The sequence below is a fragment of the Schistocerca piceifrons genome, chromosome 4, assembly GCF_021461385.2.
Source record: "Schistocerca piceifrons isolate TAMUIC-IGC-003096 chromosome 4, iqSchPice1.1, whole genome shotgun sequence".
Lineage (NCBI taxonomy): Eukaryota > Metazoa > Arthropoda > Insecta > Orthoptera > Acrididae > Schistocerca > Schistocerca piceifrons.
In genome coordinates this window covers 377,323,723-377,343,350 of record NC_060141.1, presented here as the reverse complement: position 1 = coordinate 377,343,350, position 19,628 = coordinate 377,323,723, and the positions used below count along the sequence as shown (strand labels likewise).

The 19,628-nt window shown below is 37.6% G+C and overlaps 1 protein-coding gene across 7 annotated transcripts in view; it reads left to right on the top strand.

The window, feature by feature from the left end:
- The window catches only part of LOC124796343 (CCR4-NOT transcription complex subunit 1), a 126,607-nt gene that overhangs the window by 23,009 nt on the left and 83,970 nt on the right, over positions 1–19,628 (top strand). For 5 of the 7 annotated variants that reach the window (XM_047260484.1, XM_047260482.1, XM_047260481.1 and 2 more), the window contains exons 5-13: positions 2,566–2,723; positions 7,076–7,387; positions 7,499–7,684; positions 7,919–8,287; positions 8,546–8,656; positions 8,737–8,895; positions 9,077–9,189; positions 14,427–14,574; positions 15,702–16,101. In XM_047260484.1, the coding sequence (XP_047116440.1) occupies positions 2,566–2,723; positions 7,076–7,387; positions 7,499–7,684; positions 7,919–8,287; positions 8,546–8,656; positions 8,737–8,895; positions 9,077–9,189; positions 14,427–14,574; positions 15,702–16,101 (1,956 nt within the window). The remainder of the gene's footprint in view (positions 1–2,565; positions 2,724–7,075; positions 7,388–7,498; positions 7,685–7,918; positions 8,288–8,545; positions 8,657–8,736; positions 8,896–9,076; positions 9,190–14,426; positions 14,575–15,701; positions 16,102–19,628) is intronic. The other 2 variants (XM_047260485.1, XM_047260480.1) reach the window with 1 other exon arrangement.

Genomic DNA, 19,628 nt, shown 5'->3' with positions numbered 1-19,628 from the left:
CCTCTCCCCCTCCCCCTCCCCCTCCTCTCTCCCTCTCCCCCTCCTCTCTCCCTCTCCCCCTCCTCTCCCCCTCTCCCCCTCCTCTCCCCCTCTCCCCCTCCTCTCCCCCTCCTCTCCCCCTCCTCTCCCCCTCCTCTCCCCCTCTCCCCCTCCTCTCTCCCTCTCCCCCTCCTCTCTCCCTCTCCCCCTCCTCTCTCCCTCTCCCCCTCCTCTCTCCCTCTCCCCCTCCTCTCTCCCTCTCCCCCTCCTCTCTCCCTCTCCACCTCCTCTCTCCCTCTCCCCCTCCTCCTCTCCCCCTCCTCTCTCCCTCTCCACCTCCTCTGTCCCTCTCCCCCTCCCCCTCCTCTGTCCCTCTCCCGTCCCCCTCACCTCTCTGTCCCTCTCCCCCTCCCCCCCACCTCTCTGTCCCTCTCCCCCTCCCCCCCACCTCTCTGTCCCTCTCCCCCTCCCCCCCACCTCTCTGTCCCTCTCCCCCTCCCCCCACCTCTCTGTCCCTCTCCCCCTCCCCCCCACCTCTCTGTCCCTCTGCCCCCCTCTCTCTCCCCCTCTGCCCTGTACACTACTATATGTTCCCCTTCCCTTCCCTCTCCAGATTGCTACCAAAAGTTTAATGATATCAGTGCCATCTCTATTCCCAGCCAAGAACCTTCCATAATGTTGTCATAAATAATTCTGCTTATAGAGACATTGGTATTGATGAAATGTGTTTTCATTACTGAATCTTTTTTCCCAAACATCTTTCCTCTTAGGCAATTTTGAGAAATAGGTAAATTTTTAATGCTTGCTTTTTAGCTTAGATATTAAATAACTGTCCCAAAACGTGATTCATGGTGTACCTAGGGCTTGCTTGAATGCATTTTTTGTAATTTGTTTTTTGATGACATAACACTGCATCAAACCTTCTCCTTTATTTGAATATATGACTTGCAAAATTGAAGTTTCTACAATGCCTGATATGTACAATAACTTCAGCAGATAGTAATTATCACTACTAGTGCTGCTGCAGCAACAACTATGGCTACATTATTATTTATATTATTATTATTATTATTATTATTATTATTATTATTATTATTATTATTATTTTCACATGTGATCACATGTTCAAAAAGGGCATTTCAGGATTTGCTTTTAGCCTTTCCTTGTGTCCATATGACTTGTCAGTCTTGAGAATAGTTGCAGATTTTCTATTAAATTCTTTTCTGTCTAGTTTCTATTGTTGTGCAACTTCGTCTTTTAATATCACCATAAAAACCTTTTTTTCCTTTATATGAAAAATTCTGTATAGTTCTGAATTTCTTATTTCCTGTAAATATGTGTGTCCATTCTTTGGCATATTTTGGACCCGCCATGGCACTCTGTTCTAATATTGCTATTTCCTAATTTGTTGGTCAGTTTTAAGTTCTAGTTTTAGTTTGTGCCAGTCTTACTTTTCCTATGCCCTGGATTGTTTGCAAAAATTTAAAAAATTTCTCCATGAGTTTTACCTTGGGTTTTATACTGTACATCATTTCCTAATGATTGTAGCAGTTTAAAGATCAAGAATTTATTCTTTTTCTAATTTGAAAGAGAAATTTAGTGTCCACTGAGTCATAATCTTTTTTTAAGATGCAGATAAGTACTAACTGTTTTCTTATTCCACATTTTTTGATATCTGAAAATTAGTTTCAGAATTAAAGATTGTTTTGAGAAAGATCTATTTGGTCTGAAACCTGCGTGGTATCTGCCAATTTTGGATTCATGTTGTTGTATTTGATCCAGGAGATGTTGAGACAGAATTTTGTATGTGACAGGAGGAATGGAAATTTGTCTAGGGTAATTAACATAAATTCTGCCTCAGTGCAGTTTTAGACATTTTTTGAAATATCTATAAAATCTCTGCAATCTTCTTGGTGCTGAAGAGCCTTTTGTTCTTTTTCTCTTAAAGCATGGTTTTTTGGTTGTGATATCCACATGGCCTCATTTTAATTTTTTTTAATGTAATTTCCTGTTGTTTTTTTAAATTTCTGGAAGTTGACTATTCTCATAATGTCTTTCTTTCAGGGTAAATGGTTTTACAACTTCTCCAATTTCCTGGATGTGTGATTTGTATTTTCAGATTTATTACTATTCTGTGTTTTCTGTGCTTCTTGTCAGGATTTTGCTGCTTTTCCACAATCTCCGAACTGCTAGTGATATTTCTTCCTCTCTATTGAATAAAATAATTTGCTTTTGGGCCATCAGCAAAACTTGAGTTACTTCAAATTTTGTGTTTGTGCTTAGTCTAGTTCATCTTCTACTAGTAATACATTTTGGGATTACAGCTTTCTGCTAATTTTTCCTGGCATTAAATCCAGTTTCAGTTAGGTTAAGTAGTGTCCTGTGTCAGTTTTTGCTCTTTTGCAAGCTTAAATCGGGAAAATCTCCTTGGGATCTGCGTAAAAGGATGGCATGGGTTGTGATCTGACAGTTTGTAAGTAGCTTGTATTCTTGTTAAGTTATCACAATGTTGATTTTTCTTAATGTGAGTTGACATGATATTGAGATTGACCATTAATTGAAGACTTCTGCAACTCTGTCTTCTAGGAATAAGCACTGAAACAAGGGAAGCTTTTCTTCAGGCCTTAAGAAAAGAGTTTACTGAAGAATCGGTGCCAGTCATCTTAGCACCACTGTTATATCCTGTAAAGGCTACTTTTCCTATGGATAAAGGAAACCAGGAGAATCTTTCAATTACAACCATGGTAATTATGATACTTTATGTATTATTTGTCTTTTGTCACAAATATTCCATCACCTTGTGCTGTATTGTTTAAAATATTGGGTTTTAGATGTGAAATCAATAAGTACATACTGCTATAGCCTGGCATAGATATTACTGAAAAAAGTTTTTAACCCAAGTGTAATCAACATTACATGGAAATAAACTAAATTTGCATGATAATATACAAATACAAATTTTAAAGTTTCTTTTTCAGTTAATATGCATAATCATTAAAGAAAATGAAAACAAAACAGTTAATGTCTGTGAAACGAGCAGTTTGTATTGACAGTTCAGGCGGACAGATTGCAGTGTTGCCAAACATGGTTTACAGCACTACTTGCCTCTCTGCTCCTACTCACATGCACTAGAGGCAGAAACAAAAACTTCAACAACATTCAGGCCATATTTGTGCAAGTGAATTTATTCACAGTTGCTACTTGTAGTGTATAAACTCAAAAAATTGAAAAGAACTATTTAGTATCCAACATGCTGAAGTATCATTAAGTTACCTGTTATACTTCACAATAGGAATGAAAACTATTTTTGCAAACATTTGAATTTTCACAGTATTTGTATGTAGTTACATATTGGTATCATTAATCTGATCTACAAAGAGTGGCAGAATAATTTATCAGTATGTTAACGATTTACCACAATATGATGATAGGTTGATAACAGGCTCCCTTCATAAATTTCTGTGTGTGTTGCACTTACGCTAATTGATAAACACCACTCACATCACTGTCAGAATTTGATTTAGAGTGTTCTTCTGAACTGCTCGAACTATCACAGCTCCTTCCCAAATGTATAATTAAATTTTTGGTGCATTCTTCCACAAACTGTTCATATTTGGCTGCCTCTTTGAAGATTGTTGCATTTGTTCACAATGTCAGATTTGTCATAAACAATACTTGAAACACTTTTTCAAAAACTACATTGTACGTCTCTTCGCCATAATTACCTAACTTTTCAAATGAAATGTGAACAGGCAGTTTGGCACGCAACTGTCTGGTACACCTGCGTAGAGAACAATAATTCACCTTCCTTTTCAAAAAGGCACTGCCATGGTCCCCTTGGACATTCCATCACTTCAGGCATTATATAATGAGTAGTTGGCATTCATCCAGGTTTGATTTAGCCACATTATACTGAAAAATCTCACACCCATGATCCTGTGCAGAAATCTGCACCACCATGCAACAGCATTTGTCCTTTCCATTGATATTTGGCATCTGTTAAACACTGAACGCCAGAAGCCTTCGTCTTTGAACATTGTGGACAATGAAACATTGCTTCTTTCAAAAAGATACTGAAGCACATATAATTCAGATAGAGTGGAATGTTCTCTTCTCTTAATTTAACTATGTATTCGATGATTAGTGTCTTTCTGAAAATCAACCAAAGCTTGTTGGTTGCTTCTCCCTCACCTACTTCTTTCCTGATGTGCGCTGCCTTGTTAAGCCACTCTCACCACAGTCCATACTGTACTGTTCTTTCCCTGTCAATATAACAATGTTCTTGCTTACTTTCAGAACTGTTTCCTTTTCTTTGTCCAAATGATCTTCACAAAACACACAAATTCATGGGCCTAGCTTGTTGCACACTTTCCTTTCTACTATACATGTAGGGCTGGCACTACTAATCACATTGAACATTATTTGAAGGAAAACACTAAAAGCATCAAAAGTGAAATAAACTTGCAAACTGAACTTCTGGGATGAAGTAGTGACAAAATTAAGAATATGATAGATTGTTGCTCACCGTGTAGTGGAGGTATTGCATCACAGACAGGCACAACAAAATGACAGCTTAACTAGTGAACTTTCGATCAGAAGTGCTTCTCCTGAAGCACGCAAAACTCGAGTGGTCTCTCGTGCGTGCGCGCGCGTGTGTGTGTGTGTGTGTGAGAGAGAGAGAGAGAGAGAGAGAGAGAGAGAGAGAGACAGAGTGAATGTGTGTTACCCACTTCAGGAGGAGGCCGTGGCCAAAAGTGTAAATGTATGGTAGTCATTTTATTGTGGATTTCTGTGACTCGGCATCTCCACTATAATTTTCATAATATTGTCAAAAGAATTTGAAACACTAAATTTTTTTGTGCTTGAGTAAAGTGAAGCGGTATCCTATTCGCAAACTATCTTGACATACTTGATCTTCAGATTTTAGGGGCAGCCACCAATTATTTTGTGCAATACGAGGCCCTTTTTCTTGATGTTATGGGGTTAGGGGCTGATTTTTTAATGGTAAATTTTATTCCATCATTCATTGCACCAGTTAAAGAAAGCGGCTGCAGGAGGAGTCATTGATTGCCAAAAGCAGTTGTCAAAAGTGCAGCCTCTCATTGACTTGAAAAATTGTAAATATATGTTGTAGTAGTAGTAGTAATCATAATAATAATATGAAAAAGGATAGATAGCTATACACCACATGGAGGAGGCATTGAATCACAGATATTAACAACGAAAAATACTGTTAAACATTTGTGTTACACTCTCTCTCTGAATTACTCTAGTACAAATGTAATCTTATTAATGAAAGCATTTCTGAAAATTTATAGCACACAAAACAGCATGGTTTAGAAACTGTATTTGTACATAATTTTATTTGCTTGAAACCTTGGGCATAATGTTCACACATTTTGGACTGTAAGTGATGTTCGTATAAACAGCATTTAGAGTTATTGGGCCTAGACATAGTTTCAAATAAGAATAATCTTGCTATTTTGTAATGTTACTAGTTCAGGGACTTAATACAATATTATACTTGTAAGTACACCACTGTAATTGAAATGGATAGCACAGGGTGTTAATTTGAATTTCTGTAGGATGCTGTTTGATAGCCTTTCACTTGCAAGGGGAGGCTACGACATTTGGAATGCGGATTTACCGCAAACTTCGCACACTCGTAGTACTCCATGAGGACAACAAAATGTGTAAGCAGTAGCGCGTACTTCCCAAGCATTATTGAGAATATCGTAAGATAATTTCAGTCGTCAAATATATACCTGTGCGTGGCCATTTTTACCATGAAGCGGCGGCAGCCGAGTGGTTAGCGTTCAAGCCCCGTAATTGCTGGATCGATGAATCGAGTCTCATTCGTCAGGGATTTGTTTTTTATTTCTCCTCTTCACCGTATAATTTTCCAAACATACTTAATTCTTCTTCTTCTTCCTCCTCCTCTTCCTCCTCCTCCTCCTCCTCCTCCTCCTCCTCCTCCTCCTCCTCTCATCCTCATGAGTGTAGGCAACAGAATTTTTATTAACGTGAATCTCCATATCTGTAGAGGGAAGTTTCAGTAACATGCTGAAGATGTCTTTAAGTGACAAAGCCTTTTTGTTTTGGAAGTTATCTGTGGTAGTGAATGTTCATAATACCTGTATGGGTTTATAACAATAGCTAATTACAGAATGATATTCCATAGACAGCAGTATCCTTAAAACAGAAAAATGAAGACTGTTATCCAAACTGCTTGAACATAATTGACCAAGTGGGCTGCACAGCACTTCCAGACTGTAGAAAATGAACTGCTATCTGTGTAAACTGTTCATTTTCAATGTAACTGCATAGATTTTGTGCACCTATTGTTATTTCTGTAAGATTATATACACACCTTTATCTTATTGGCCATTTAATGGTGTCAAAAATTGTGAACAGCGTTAGTCATTCCCTGTTACACTATGTTGATGTATCTATGTGTTACTACCAGCAATTTTGTTTATTGAATGTACTGGTAATACAATGCTTATGCTGAAAGAGATGTTTGAAACAAAATTAAGTATTGGAAGAGCTTTTTTATTATATCAGCAGTGTAGTAGGGTTGATATAGCATTGAAGCCCTTGTTTCAAAAAATATTTTGAAGTAGAATTTGAGTTTATTTGTTAATTCAGCTGTCGTGTGTGGTTTTTTTTTTTTTGTGGGGGTGGGGGGATAATTATTTTGTTTGTTTCATTATTTAGTCGAAATTGACAAATGTAAGGTGTTACTTTAGGGATAGACATTTGTCAGGGTTTTCACAAAGTTTTGTGCACTGTTTCCAGTGTATGTTCATGACTATATGCCGAGTCACTCTTTAGTCCACTGAAACTGTGCCGTTCAGCCTTAGTATGCACTTAATAAGTTGTCCAGACTTAATTTTGTGTGTACTTACAATAATATGGAATCTGGAAAACATTCCCACACCTAACTTTGCTGGAGACATCACATTAAATTTCAGGGTAAAGTCCTAGGTGTGAACTCTTAAATCTTGTAGATTTTATGATGCGTAAGTGACTGATTCAACTGCGCACGTACTACTGTTATATGATCATTGTAATTTCTACCTTTATCTTTTTTCAGATGGACGGTTCTTTAGCTGATTTAATAATGGAGATGGGTTATGGATTCTGTTCTTCTGTTGAAGAATGTCGGAACAATCTTATCAGTTTGGGTGCAAGGGAAATGACTCCAGCAATGACAGCACGTGTTCTCAGCATGATGGTGCGGACTCATACTGGTCTTGATGAACAAGTGGGCTTACAGAATTTACAGAATCCAGCCAATTACTGGGGAAACAGCAATGACTCTGGTTCAAAAGAGAAAGGATCTTCTGACAGCAGTCATCCAAACACATGGAACGTTGAAATTTTTGCACAAGCTCTGAAAGAACTTGTGAGTAATTCTTTAATGACTGGCACAAAAATGTATGTTGCAGTTGCATGGAAATGAGTGGATAATGCAGATAGATATTGTATATTAAATTGGATTTCTGTTGTTGTTTAGGTCCCTAACTTACAGTGGAATGATGTTATAATGGAATTGGATCACAGTGAATTTATGGTAAAGGAGCGACAAGGGTTGAATTTGTTAATGACTGCTCTTAGACTGGGACTTCAAAACCAAGGTTATCATCCAGATGTCTTTCCTGTTGATCTGATATACCGACACTGGAAAAATGTGGATGGGCAGGTATTTTAATTAATTTTGTCATTTTCTTTGAAAGATGTGTACAACAAATTTTATTCCAATAAGCAAATAGACCACTGTAACTTGATAGTCAAAACATTCACAAACTCTGAACCAATAATAATTAAAATTGTTTCTTTAATTCACTGAGCCATACTTGCGTCCAAAAGATATTGCCTTTCATGTATTTTTTTTTAGTTTGGAGAATAGTATGTTACACAGACATTCCTGTTGCAGTTTTCACTGATTCAGCAAATACTGAAGAATCCAGATCTTTTCTGTTTTGCTGATTATCATTACCACTCAGTGCCAGTGGATCTCCTGAAAGCTCCTCCTGACAGTGACAACAAAGACATTGCTACTTGGAGATCAATGGACTTGGTAGATGTTTTGCTTTATTTAGCTGAGAGAGGATTGTATGCTCAAGTTCAGGAGCTGTTTAAAATTCCTGTTCAACATTGCCCAGATGTGTTGATGCTGTCATTACTGCAGTTCAGTGCACCAGTTACTGTTTTGAGACAAGAACTCTTGACAAGTCTCATTCCAATATTTTTAGGGAATCATCCAAATTCGGTTATCATACTTCATCAGGCATGGCATTCACAGGTGAGCAAAAATGTTGTGCATATCTAACTTATAAAACATATCTGTATTAAATATTAAAATATAAGAAGAATGAATAGTCAAACTGTAAAAGTGTGCAATAAGGAAATGGACTGTCCTGGAACTATGCTGGAAACGTCTGTATCCAATATTACAGAAATGAAGCTTTGGGAGCTATCCTTGAAATGAAATTTTAATCTTGTATGTTTCTTAATGTTAGTAATTACTGCACTAATTCATATGCTTTCCTTTTTTGTTTAGAATGTTTCAATCAGGCCTATTATTATGCATGCAATGGCTGAATGGTATCTCAGAGGAGAAAATGATCAAAGCAGGCTTTCGCGAATTCTTGATGTTGCCCAAGACCTTAAGGTAAGGAGTAAAACCTGAAATTATCAGAATTATTACACTCTCTAAATCAGCTTTATTTAATGTTAACCATGTTTTCACAGGCACTTTCAATGCTGCTCAATGCGTCATCATTCCCATTTGTAATAGACTTGGCTTGCCTAGCATCAAGAAGGGAATATTTGAAACTAGAAAAATGGCTAACAGATAAAATACGAGAACATGGTGAACCTTTCATATCTGCTTGTGTGAAATTTCTGCAAGTGAGTTGTTTCTTAAAACCCATCACTGTAAATACTTTTGGTTCTTGCTAATGATTGAGAGTAACATATTTCAGTTGTGAATTTTCTTTGACATTATAGTGATGTGGACTAATTTTCTTTCCTCATTAGTTATTTTATGTATTTCGTATTGTTCCATATTTCACTTTTTTAATTTTTGCAGCGACGGTGTCCACAGATCATGGGTAACAAGGATGGTGAAAGTCAACCCAAGTCGGCACAACTGCCTCATGAGACACTGACAACAATGTTGGCATGTCTACAAGTCTGCGCAGGGTATGTTTTTGGAGAAAAACAAATAGTAGTAGTGTACTTGAGCTGACACATTAATTGTGACATGAGAAAATATATTGCAGTGAATAAGATACATTAAAATTTCTTGGATGTGCATGACTCAAAATTTATAAATTTGTAAAGCATTCATAATATTACAGTATAAAAGTAGAAAAGAAGAAATAACTTGTCCAACATAGCAGTGAATTGTCTGTTATAGTCTGTAATGAATGAAAGTAATAACTTTTGCTGATAATGACAGTGAGCTGTCTTGGAAGTGTACCAGTGAATTAATTTTGTAAATCAAAATTAACTTGAGGATTATAACTTTAATTATTTCCTTAGTTATATGAAGGAAATCATTGTTACACACCCGCTTCAAGTTCATCGAAAACAGTTATTCGTAAGTACCATCAGGGGTACAGAGGAGGATTGTATGGAAACTGCAAGACATACAAAAAGTGACATATTTCAGTAGTTAGAGCATCTGCCAAAGTGCAGCTTCATAATACATGTCATGACATAGTTCCAATGTCAGAGCATGACATATAATAGAAGAATACATACATTTTATGTTCTTCAGTTTGCTAAACGTCAGTCAGTCATGACAGCTCAGAAATGCTTTTACACCATAGATCAGGTAAAATCTTTAGCATACAAAATAATCCATCAGCTGTGGAACACATTCCATGCGACTGACTGTGTCTGTGGCGCAAAGAACACAGGCTAGCCAGAACCATCAGCTGAGAAAGTTGAACGTGTATGGAAATCATTTGTCAGGAGCCCAAAGAGGGCAGAGGACTGGAGATGCACACCAGCCAGCAGTGTTCTACATTCCCCATGCAAAACAAGGGTTTCAGATAGACTTGATGTATAAATTGAAGACTGCCTTTGACACTGACAATGAAAATGAGACGGTGATCCAGCTTTTGATAGAGCTATAATATGTTTTGAAGCATGGTAGTTAAGCAGATGTTAAGATGCTGTAGAAAATCTCATATAAGATGTGAAACAAATACTAACAAAGAGATAGAGGGGCTGGCCAGTACTTACCTCAGCTCAGTACAGCCGATAGATACACATAAAACAGAACTGAAAATTTACATTGCTAGCTTTCGGAACTTTGTTCCTTCATCAGGGAGGAGAGAGGGGAAAAAAAGGGAAGAAGGGAAAGTGGATTCAGTTACTCACAACCCAGGTTATGAAGCAACAGGGAAAGGTAAACAGGGAGGGTAGCAAGGATGGCGGCCTCCATCCTTGCTACCCTCCCTGTTTACCTTTCCCTGTTGCTTCATAACCTGGGTTGTGAGTAACTGAATCCACTTTCCCTTCTTCCCTTTTTTCCCCTCTCTCCTCCCTGATGAAGGAACAAAGTTCCGAAAGCTAGCAATGTAAATTTTCAGTTCTGTTTTATGTGTATCTATCGGCTGTACTGAGCTGAGGTAAGTACTGGCCAGCCCCTCTATCTCTTTGTTAGTATTTGTTTTAAGATGCTGTAGGTATGATTAGCAGAATCTGTGTCTGTTGTCTAGTAAAAACAACGTATTCTGTGCACAATTTAGTACATTTTGCACTATACATTTTTGGAAATAATATTCATAGACACACTTTTTTAACAAGGATGATAAGTGGGAAGACCAATTAGACAAAAGTAACTACATTATAGACACCTTGTATTGTGCTATTCTTCCTGTGCCAAAGAACCTGAAGAGGGTGCCATATGTATGAATGAAAATGTAAATTTGTGTTCACTATAGGAAAGTGTTTCTTTGGATGGCAGTGTGGGCGGGAGGGGGGCAAATTTTGAAGCTTTTGAATCTACATCTTCACCCTGCGAACCACCATGAGGTGCATGGCAGAGGGTACACACTCTTGTACCAGTTACTAGGGTTTCTTTCCGCTCCATTCATCTATGGAGTGTGGGTAGAATGATTGTTTGAATGCTTCTGTGCATGCAGTAATTATTCTAATCTTCTCCTCAGGATACCTATGTGAGTGATATGGAAGGTTCTGTAGTATATTTCTATAGTAATCATTTAAAGCCGGTTTTTGAAACTTTGTTAACAGACTTCCTTGGGATAGTTTACGTCTGTCTTCAAGAGTCCGCCAGTTCAGTTCCTTCAGTATCTATAAGACACTTATCCACGTGTTAAACAACCCTGTGACCATTCGTGCTGCTCTTCTCTTTATACGTTCAGTATCCGCTGTTAGTCCTATTTGATATGGGTGCCTCACACTTGAGCAATTTTCTAGAACAAGTTGCATGAGTGATTTGTAAGCAGTCTCCTTTGTAGGCTAATTGCACTTCCCCAGTATTCTACCAGTAAACCGAAATCTACCACCTATGTTACCCACGACTGAACCTATTCGATCATTCCATTTCATATCCCTACAAAGTGTTACACCCAGGTATTTGTGAGTTGGCCGATTCCAGCAGTGATTCATTAATTTATATTCCCAGGATACTAGGTTTTTTGTCTTATGAAGTGCAAAATTGTACATTAAGTTGCCAATCTCTGCAGCAATTAGAAATCTTATGAAGATCTGACTGTATATTTATGCAGCTTCTTTCAAGTAGTACTTCATTATAGATAACTCTATCATCTTCAAAAAGCTTGATTTTACTATTAATATTGTCTGCAAGGTTGTTAATATAAAATATGAACATCAAGGGTCCCAACACACTTCACTGGAGCACACCTGAAGTTACTTGTACATCTGACAATGACTCTCCATCCAAGATAACATGCTGTGTCCTCCCTACCAAAAAGCCCTCAATCCAGTCACAAATTTCACTTAATACCCTATATGATCGTACTTTCGACAATGATTGTACTTTCGACAATGATTGTACTTTCGACAATGATTGTACTTTCGACAATGATTGTACTTTCGACAATGATTGTACTTTCGACAATGATTGTACTTTCGACAATGATTGTACTTTCGACAATGATTGTACTTTCGACAATGATTGTACTTTCGACAATGATTGTACTTTCGACAATGATTGTACTTTCGACAATGATTGTACTTTCGACAATGATTGTACTTTCGACAATGATCGTACTTTCGACAATGATCGTTGGTGTGGTATTGAGTCAAATGCTTTTGAAAATCAAGAAATTTCAGTATGTAATGTGAGAAAAGTGTGAGTTGGGTTGGGTTTCACATGATCAATGTTTTCAAAATCCATGCTGGTGGGCATTGAGATCGTTCTGTCTGAGCTCATATGTTCTAAGATTCTAAAAGAAAACAATCTCAAGCATATTGGACAGTAGTTTGTGGATCACTTCTATTACCCTTCTTCTAGACGTGTGTTACTGTTCTTTTTTCCAAGAACTGGGCATGGTATTAATGCTTATTTCATTCATCTTTTCAGTGATACAAGGATTAAATGGGGGCAATTCACCTGGATTTTCCTTTGTAAAGGAACATTTGAAAACTGAGTTAAGCATTTCAGCTCTTGCTTTGCTATCCTCAATTTTGAGTTCCTGTCTCATTCACTAGAGACTGGACACTTAACTTTGGTGCCACTAACAGCCATTACATACGATCAGAATTTGTTTGGATTCTGTGAAAGATCACTTGACAGTGTTCTGCTACAGTAGTCATTGAAAGCATCACGCATTGCTCTCATGACAGCCAAACATGTTTCATTCAGTGTATCTTTATCTGTAGCCTCATGCTTTGTTTTACACTTATTATGCAGTAATCTCTGTTTCTTTAGAATAGAGTAGGTTCACAGTTGTTGACATTGGAGCTTAAGTTCATAGGGAATGATAAATGCTTGAGTGCTAGTGTTCTGGGAGAAAGTTTTAACTATTGACAAATTAAGGACATGATAATCATATTGTCAATAAAGTGATCAAGCAAGATATTATGGGAAATAATAGTTTGCGTTATTCATTGTCAGGAACTCCAATAATTTGAGAATAAAGGTACAGTGTTTCTCTGTAGTATGTTCAGAGACTGGCAATATTGGCATTAGTTAATACCTCACATGGCAGCTTCATAAAGCGTGGTACCCTCCACAAGTGTTAAAGCTCTGACAAAATGAATGTTTTCTGACAGCAGGGAATGTTTTTATTTTTAGTACAAGGTCCACTTTTGAAGTAGATGTAGCAAAATTTTAATTGTGCCTGTCTGCAACTTGACGTGTCTTCTTTACAGTAAGAGGGATGAGAATGAAATATGACGTTGTATAGGATTTGTAGATTGAGAAAGTTCGGCTCATTTTCAACCAAATCTACAGGTTAGGATGACTAAAGTTTCATCAGATAGAAGAATAAAATGTGGCCTATAGCACTTTGGATAAACTTATTTTACAAAATGATTCTAGCGTATGAAATGGAAAGATTATGAGCAATATGTATTACCAATTTTGACTAGCAGTGATGTCCTTCTGAAGTAAAAATCGTTCAGACACTGAATGTCACTCAACAGTGATAATTGCCAGGAACTGCAGGAAAACAAACCAATGAACCAGAACAGACAGGAATGGAAGACATAATTATAAACACACACAAAATGGATCTGACAAGACACACAGGTAGTGTGAGTGTATGGTAGGTAGTCAGTGGAAGGTCTTTGCTGGATTGTGAATGATGATAGTAACCTGTAAAAGGTGCCTAAATAGCATTATAAAAATTGCAGTAGCATTACGGATGCATAAGCTGAACAGGTTAATGCATGAAGAAATCTAAGAGGAGGCTTATACCCAGCAGTGGATGCCGCACACTGCTTATTATTAAATTTTGTTGTATTACTTAGAACCATCCTGTCATTAAATTATAACATACAGACTTTTCCCTTCTTTTTGTGTAATGCTTTTTCCACCATAGATAACAAGACTGCTGATAAAAAAGGAAAAAAAAATTGTTAGAGGTCTGAAGCCTTTTACTGAAATTTGCTCTCCTGGTGCCAAAGCAGTAATTTTGTAGTGACCAGAAATTAAATACCTTACATACTTAACTGGTATAAGCTTCTATGTTTCATTGAATAATTGATCTTATATTCAGTACAAGAGAAGGGAAGTTGCTACTCACCATATAGCGGAGATGCTGAATCGCGATAGGCACAATAAAAAGATTCACACAATCTTTTATTGTGCCTATTGCAACTCAGCATCTGCGCTATACGGTGAGTAGCAACTTTCCTTCTCTTGTATTGCTACATTCCATCCTGGATTTGCCATTGTTTGACCTTACATTCATTCATTAATTATTTTCTCTTTTAAGGAATGTTTCTCAAGAACTCTCAGAAGCAATATTAACAATGATTGCTAACTGTAGTATTTTGATGAGCAAACCCAGGCAACCACCACCTGGAGTCTTGAGAACCCACAGAGGTATTGAACCTGCATTTAGTACACCTCTTGGGGGGCAGGTGAGTAACATTTCTGATTGTGTTTATCCATTCTTCTGAAAAAAGGCATATTATTTTCTTGTTAACACTATTTTAAGAAATGGAGCATTGGGTATAATTATTGTTTATTATTGTTTTTGTTGTTGTTACCCAAAGCAGATATTTTAATTTGAAACAATGTACATAAAAGTCAACAATATGAATTAGGATATATATATTCTTACCACATAAAGGTGGTGTTGAGTGGCAGACACTCATTTAAAAGTAGACTGATATACATTATTTAGCTTTTGAACAAAGTCTTTCATGAGATGAAGGAACACATGTTGCGATTGACTGACTGACGTGAAGGTATTGCAAGGTGTTTAAAATTCCATGTGTGAATTTGGAATATTAGTTAAACCGTGCAAAACAGATTTTATGCAACTTTAATAAATCTGTTAAAACAATGAAACTTCATACATTTCACTTAACCCACAGGTAAATTTTAGGATGGATAAATTTAAGACCGTAATTGTGTCCAATAAACATCTATGCCATTAACTTTCTCAGGTTATGTGTAGTGTAGAAATAATATACACTAATCGGACATCTAGTAGTGCAGGTGTTAACTGCAACAGAGTAAACAAAAATCCTCTGTGAATTAATTTCCTGTTTCCAGTTTCATTGGGTGTTGCTTAAAAGAGATTAAGAAATATGTAATTTGAATAAGTCACTTTAAGCATATTACTAAGTATTTGTAAAGTTGAGTTTTGGTGAAGCATGTTTTCACTGTTCCTTTGTTTCCTTAGTATTGATAACTTTTAGGGCCATTGCAAAACCATCTGTAATTCAGTTTTGTAAAAGCTTATTTATTTAATGTTCTATGTATGCTTGCACAAAATCTTTGTAACTGAAAATTGAAGGTATATTGAAATCAGCTAATAGAATAGACATTGCCAAATTCATTCTCTTGGTAGCAAATGTCAGTGTAAAACTTCATTCCCTCGTTTCATTATGTTGTAGGCGGCATGTGATTTGTCTCTTTTTACTTTTATTTTCTTGAGGAACACCCAACTTACCTGCTGTTCATAACACTTAGTTCTCTTTATGTCATGATGTTTTATATTGAGGCACCTCAGATATTAACTAGATATTTTTGTTTCTAGCAGCTTTTCACTGCATCACAAGTCGACACGATTGGTGGTATCAACACCAGTCTTGCAAGTATAAACATTGCTGGAGCCCCTGGTGGTCTCGGTCCTCCCAGTTCACAAGCTTTCAACCTACCAGGGGCATTGGGACAACTTGTTACAAATCCAGGTTCTCCATCTCGTTTAATGGGAGGAGCTGTATCAGGTCCAGGACCAGGTCCTGGACCTTCACAAAGCCCATTTCCACTTCTGCCACAACAGCTGCAGCAGTCTGGACCTGTCGGCAGCCAAGTAGGTCCTGGTCCAGGCAGCAACCCAGCTTCACTAGTACCAAGTGTTGGCCTTGGGGTTGGTGCCATAGGTGCCCTCAGCCGCTCTCTTGGACCACAATCTGGGATGGATAAAGCAAGGATAGGTAAGGATGATAATTGCATTGTATTTCATTTTCAACCATAAGATGTTTGTTACTGATATTTGAAGGTTCCTGCATGTGGCTGCCAGAATAATGGCCCACTTGCAGATGGTTAATTCAAAGGTCTGGGATCTATCTACAAATGGACTGGTTTTGTATGACAGTCAAAGTGCCATTCTCCCAAACAAAGCTGTGCATGGAAGAGTAATACAAAAATAGATCTTCTTGTAACATGCAAAGTGAGATGGTTGTTAGGGTAGAAGTAGAAGCAGAAGCATATGTCACCTCAAATTTGTTCATCCCTGCTGGAGCCTTAATGATAATACTAACCATTCAGTCGGTGGTTTTATTTAAGTTTACAGTTTTATCTTTGTATTTAGTACACTACACGCAGTGATGTAGATGAGGGTCAAATCGAGTAAAGTGTCAGTCAGCAGATGTACCATTGTTAGTGGTATGACAGACAAAAGTTCTTAATCTAAGGAAATTTTAACATAAATTTTTGTATTTTTATTGTATGATTATTGTTTTTTAATCTTCAGATATCTACTGCTGTTGGTAATCTACTGGACAAACTAAAAGTTCCAACTCTCTTAAGAGACACCTTTATGAAAGACTTGTTTACGAGTCTAAATAATGGATTTATTGTGGGACTAAATTTGGTGGATGCTGTCCTGTTGCCATTCTGCTAGAGTAGTTCCTGATAGTCAAAGAAAATTATCAACATGGCATTGACATTTGACCTGACCTGATGAGCTTTTCTTGGCATTGGAGATCCTTTCCTGACCCATTGTGAGGACTGAACCATGGTCTCATCACCAGTTATGATTCTCTTAAGGAACATCTTGTTCTCATTTGCATGATCCAAAAGCCCTTCACAGATTGCAAGGCGAAGTTCTTTCTGGTCTTGACTCATTAGCCATGGGATGAACTCTGTGGCAACATGATTCATACCAAGATGTTGTGTTGTCAGGATTTCATGACATGATCCAACTAAAATGTTACATTCTTCTGCAATCTTTCGACAGTCAGTCTTTGATTGGCAAGCATAATTTTGTTGACGTTCCTGACAGGAACATCATCGGTAGACATCAAATGGTGATCTGAATGAGGGAGATCCTTAACTTTTGTCCAGCCATTTTTAAACAGTGTGAACCATTCATAACACCGTAGGCTCCCTGCATCATCTGGTGTCTCTGTAAAGGTTTTTCTTGAGTTTCATGCAAAATTTAATGCAGAAGTGTTGCTCCTTCAACTCTGCCACCTCGAAATCCACAGACTGTGTGACATGACGCTCCACTCAATACAGCGCTGAACAGTAACTAATAGATATACAACAATGAAGCGTCCAGCAGTTACACATTAAACATGGAATTGTGCAGGGGTGCCAACTGCATTTCACTCCAACACATCATTGGTGTGAAATTACAAATGCTCTGAAATTTTTGGAACAGACCTTATGTGTAGAACACTGAATCAAAGGCTTCAGAATCTGTCAAGTTCTGAGCTACACATTTCTAGTGAATGACATGTTTGTGGTGTGGCCACATGGGATGAAAAAAATGTGAATAGTTTCTGGAACATTCAAACGCTCTCCATTGTAGTATAAAACTTTGGATGGAACTTTATATAGGCCAGTTACTTTTCCTTGGCATGTTGGAACAAGACTCGACAGATCCCTGAGTCAGTGTATTTTGGAAAACTGTGCTCTGTTACCTCTATCTCCATAGCTTGAACCATCACCATGTATTCTGGAAAACTGTGCTCTGTTACCTCTATCTCCATGGCTTGAACCATCACCATCTGTCACAAAGAAATTTGGTGCTAAAGACTCTGGCCCAGAGGTCATCAAACTGTGGCCTGTGTGTTGCAAGCAGACTGAATAAAGTATTCTTGCAGCCTGTGGTTCTATGACTTATTTAAAATATTATGCATGTAGTGACTAACAGTCAAAATAAAAAATGTCAGTTAATGTAAAGAGCTGATTAAAAAAGTAGTTTCCCTGCTCAGTAAGAAACAAAAATAGTTGCCGAGTCAGTGACATTCTAACATGTGCTTAATATTAACTGACAGTGGGGAAAGTAAAGTAAAGTTGGTCACTTATCTCAGGGGCAGAGCAGTAAGTAGCGCAGCAACCGCGGGATTAGAGGATGTAACGGTGAAGGGAATGTTTTGTTGTCTTTCAGTTGTTAACTCACTTGTGCGTCTGATTCATACCCGTCAGGTGCTACAGTATAAATTTTGACACGGAAGTAAGATGGGTTGGTGAATGGATGTTGCAAAGGTGGTGGTCTTCAAATGTGGTACATTTTGGTAGCAAGCAATTTGAAATTGAATTAAGGCTTTTGTAACACAAGGCAATGAGTAGAAGTAAAATAACATTCAGAACATTTAGTAAATATCTGTGATCGGGCCTCATATTGCATAATGCAATTAAACAAAAACACAGTTAATTTATTTTAATCAGTTACTCATCTGTTCACACAGGCAACAAAACAGTACTTTGCCAGGCAATTAAAAGTGTCACAACTTTGGGCTCACTGAGGGTAGCAGCAATATGAAACAGGAAATAGTTGACCTGAAGTGTTCTGTATGGTGCTGCCTTTTAACAACCAGTACTTGGGGTCCAGAATCAAACTTACCGCATCCTTACTATAGCTAGCCTATTGGAGGCTCATAACATACCTGTTTATGAAGGTTACTATTTCAATTAAAAATAAGACTGGTACATAAGAGGCCCAAGATGTGCTGCCCTACAATGACCTTTTGGGCTCTTGAACCATAAAGTTTGACCACCACTGCTGTGATCCATAAAGTTTGAACATTTTTGGACAAGGAAGCCTTACCGAAGAATTAAAATACCTATGAGTAGGGCTCCGAACAATTCTCAGATTGAGCAGATGTTTCGGTCAAAATAAAGAATGGCTTGAGAAAGAGGGTGGCACTGACACAGAGAAGTCTTCCTTATGCTGACCCACTATCTGGAAAGATTGGTAGACTCCTACCGAAACACATCCATTGCATTTAATTTTAATCAATGAAAATAAGTTGTCTTATTAGTGTTAAGAATGAATTAGGTCTTTGAACGCCAGACGTGTATCGCATTCTGTGTGAATGTGGCATGTGTTACGTGAGGCAAACTATTAGGCCAGGAGAGATGCAAAGTAAATCAGTAACATTTTGAACTGAAACAACGAAGGAGGTCAGCTGTCACAGAGTACCATCTTGAGTATAATCACGAAATGAAATATGGGGAAACTGTTGTCATGGTGCGTACAGTGTTTCTGGGACAGCATAATTAAGGAGGCTGTCAAAATAAATAAAACATTATAGTTGAAGCTATCTCTAAGATTTACTGTAGCTCTGTTATTTGATATACTGTCAAAGGGCTTTGTGTACACACAGAAAAAAATCAGTTGTTTTTTACATATTAAAAGTGCTCCATATGTGCTCCCCACTGATTCTGCAGGTAACAGGTTGATAATAAAGTTCTTCCTGTGTTCACTGCAGTATGTCCCTGTCAATCTGTT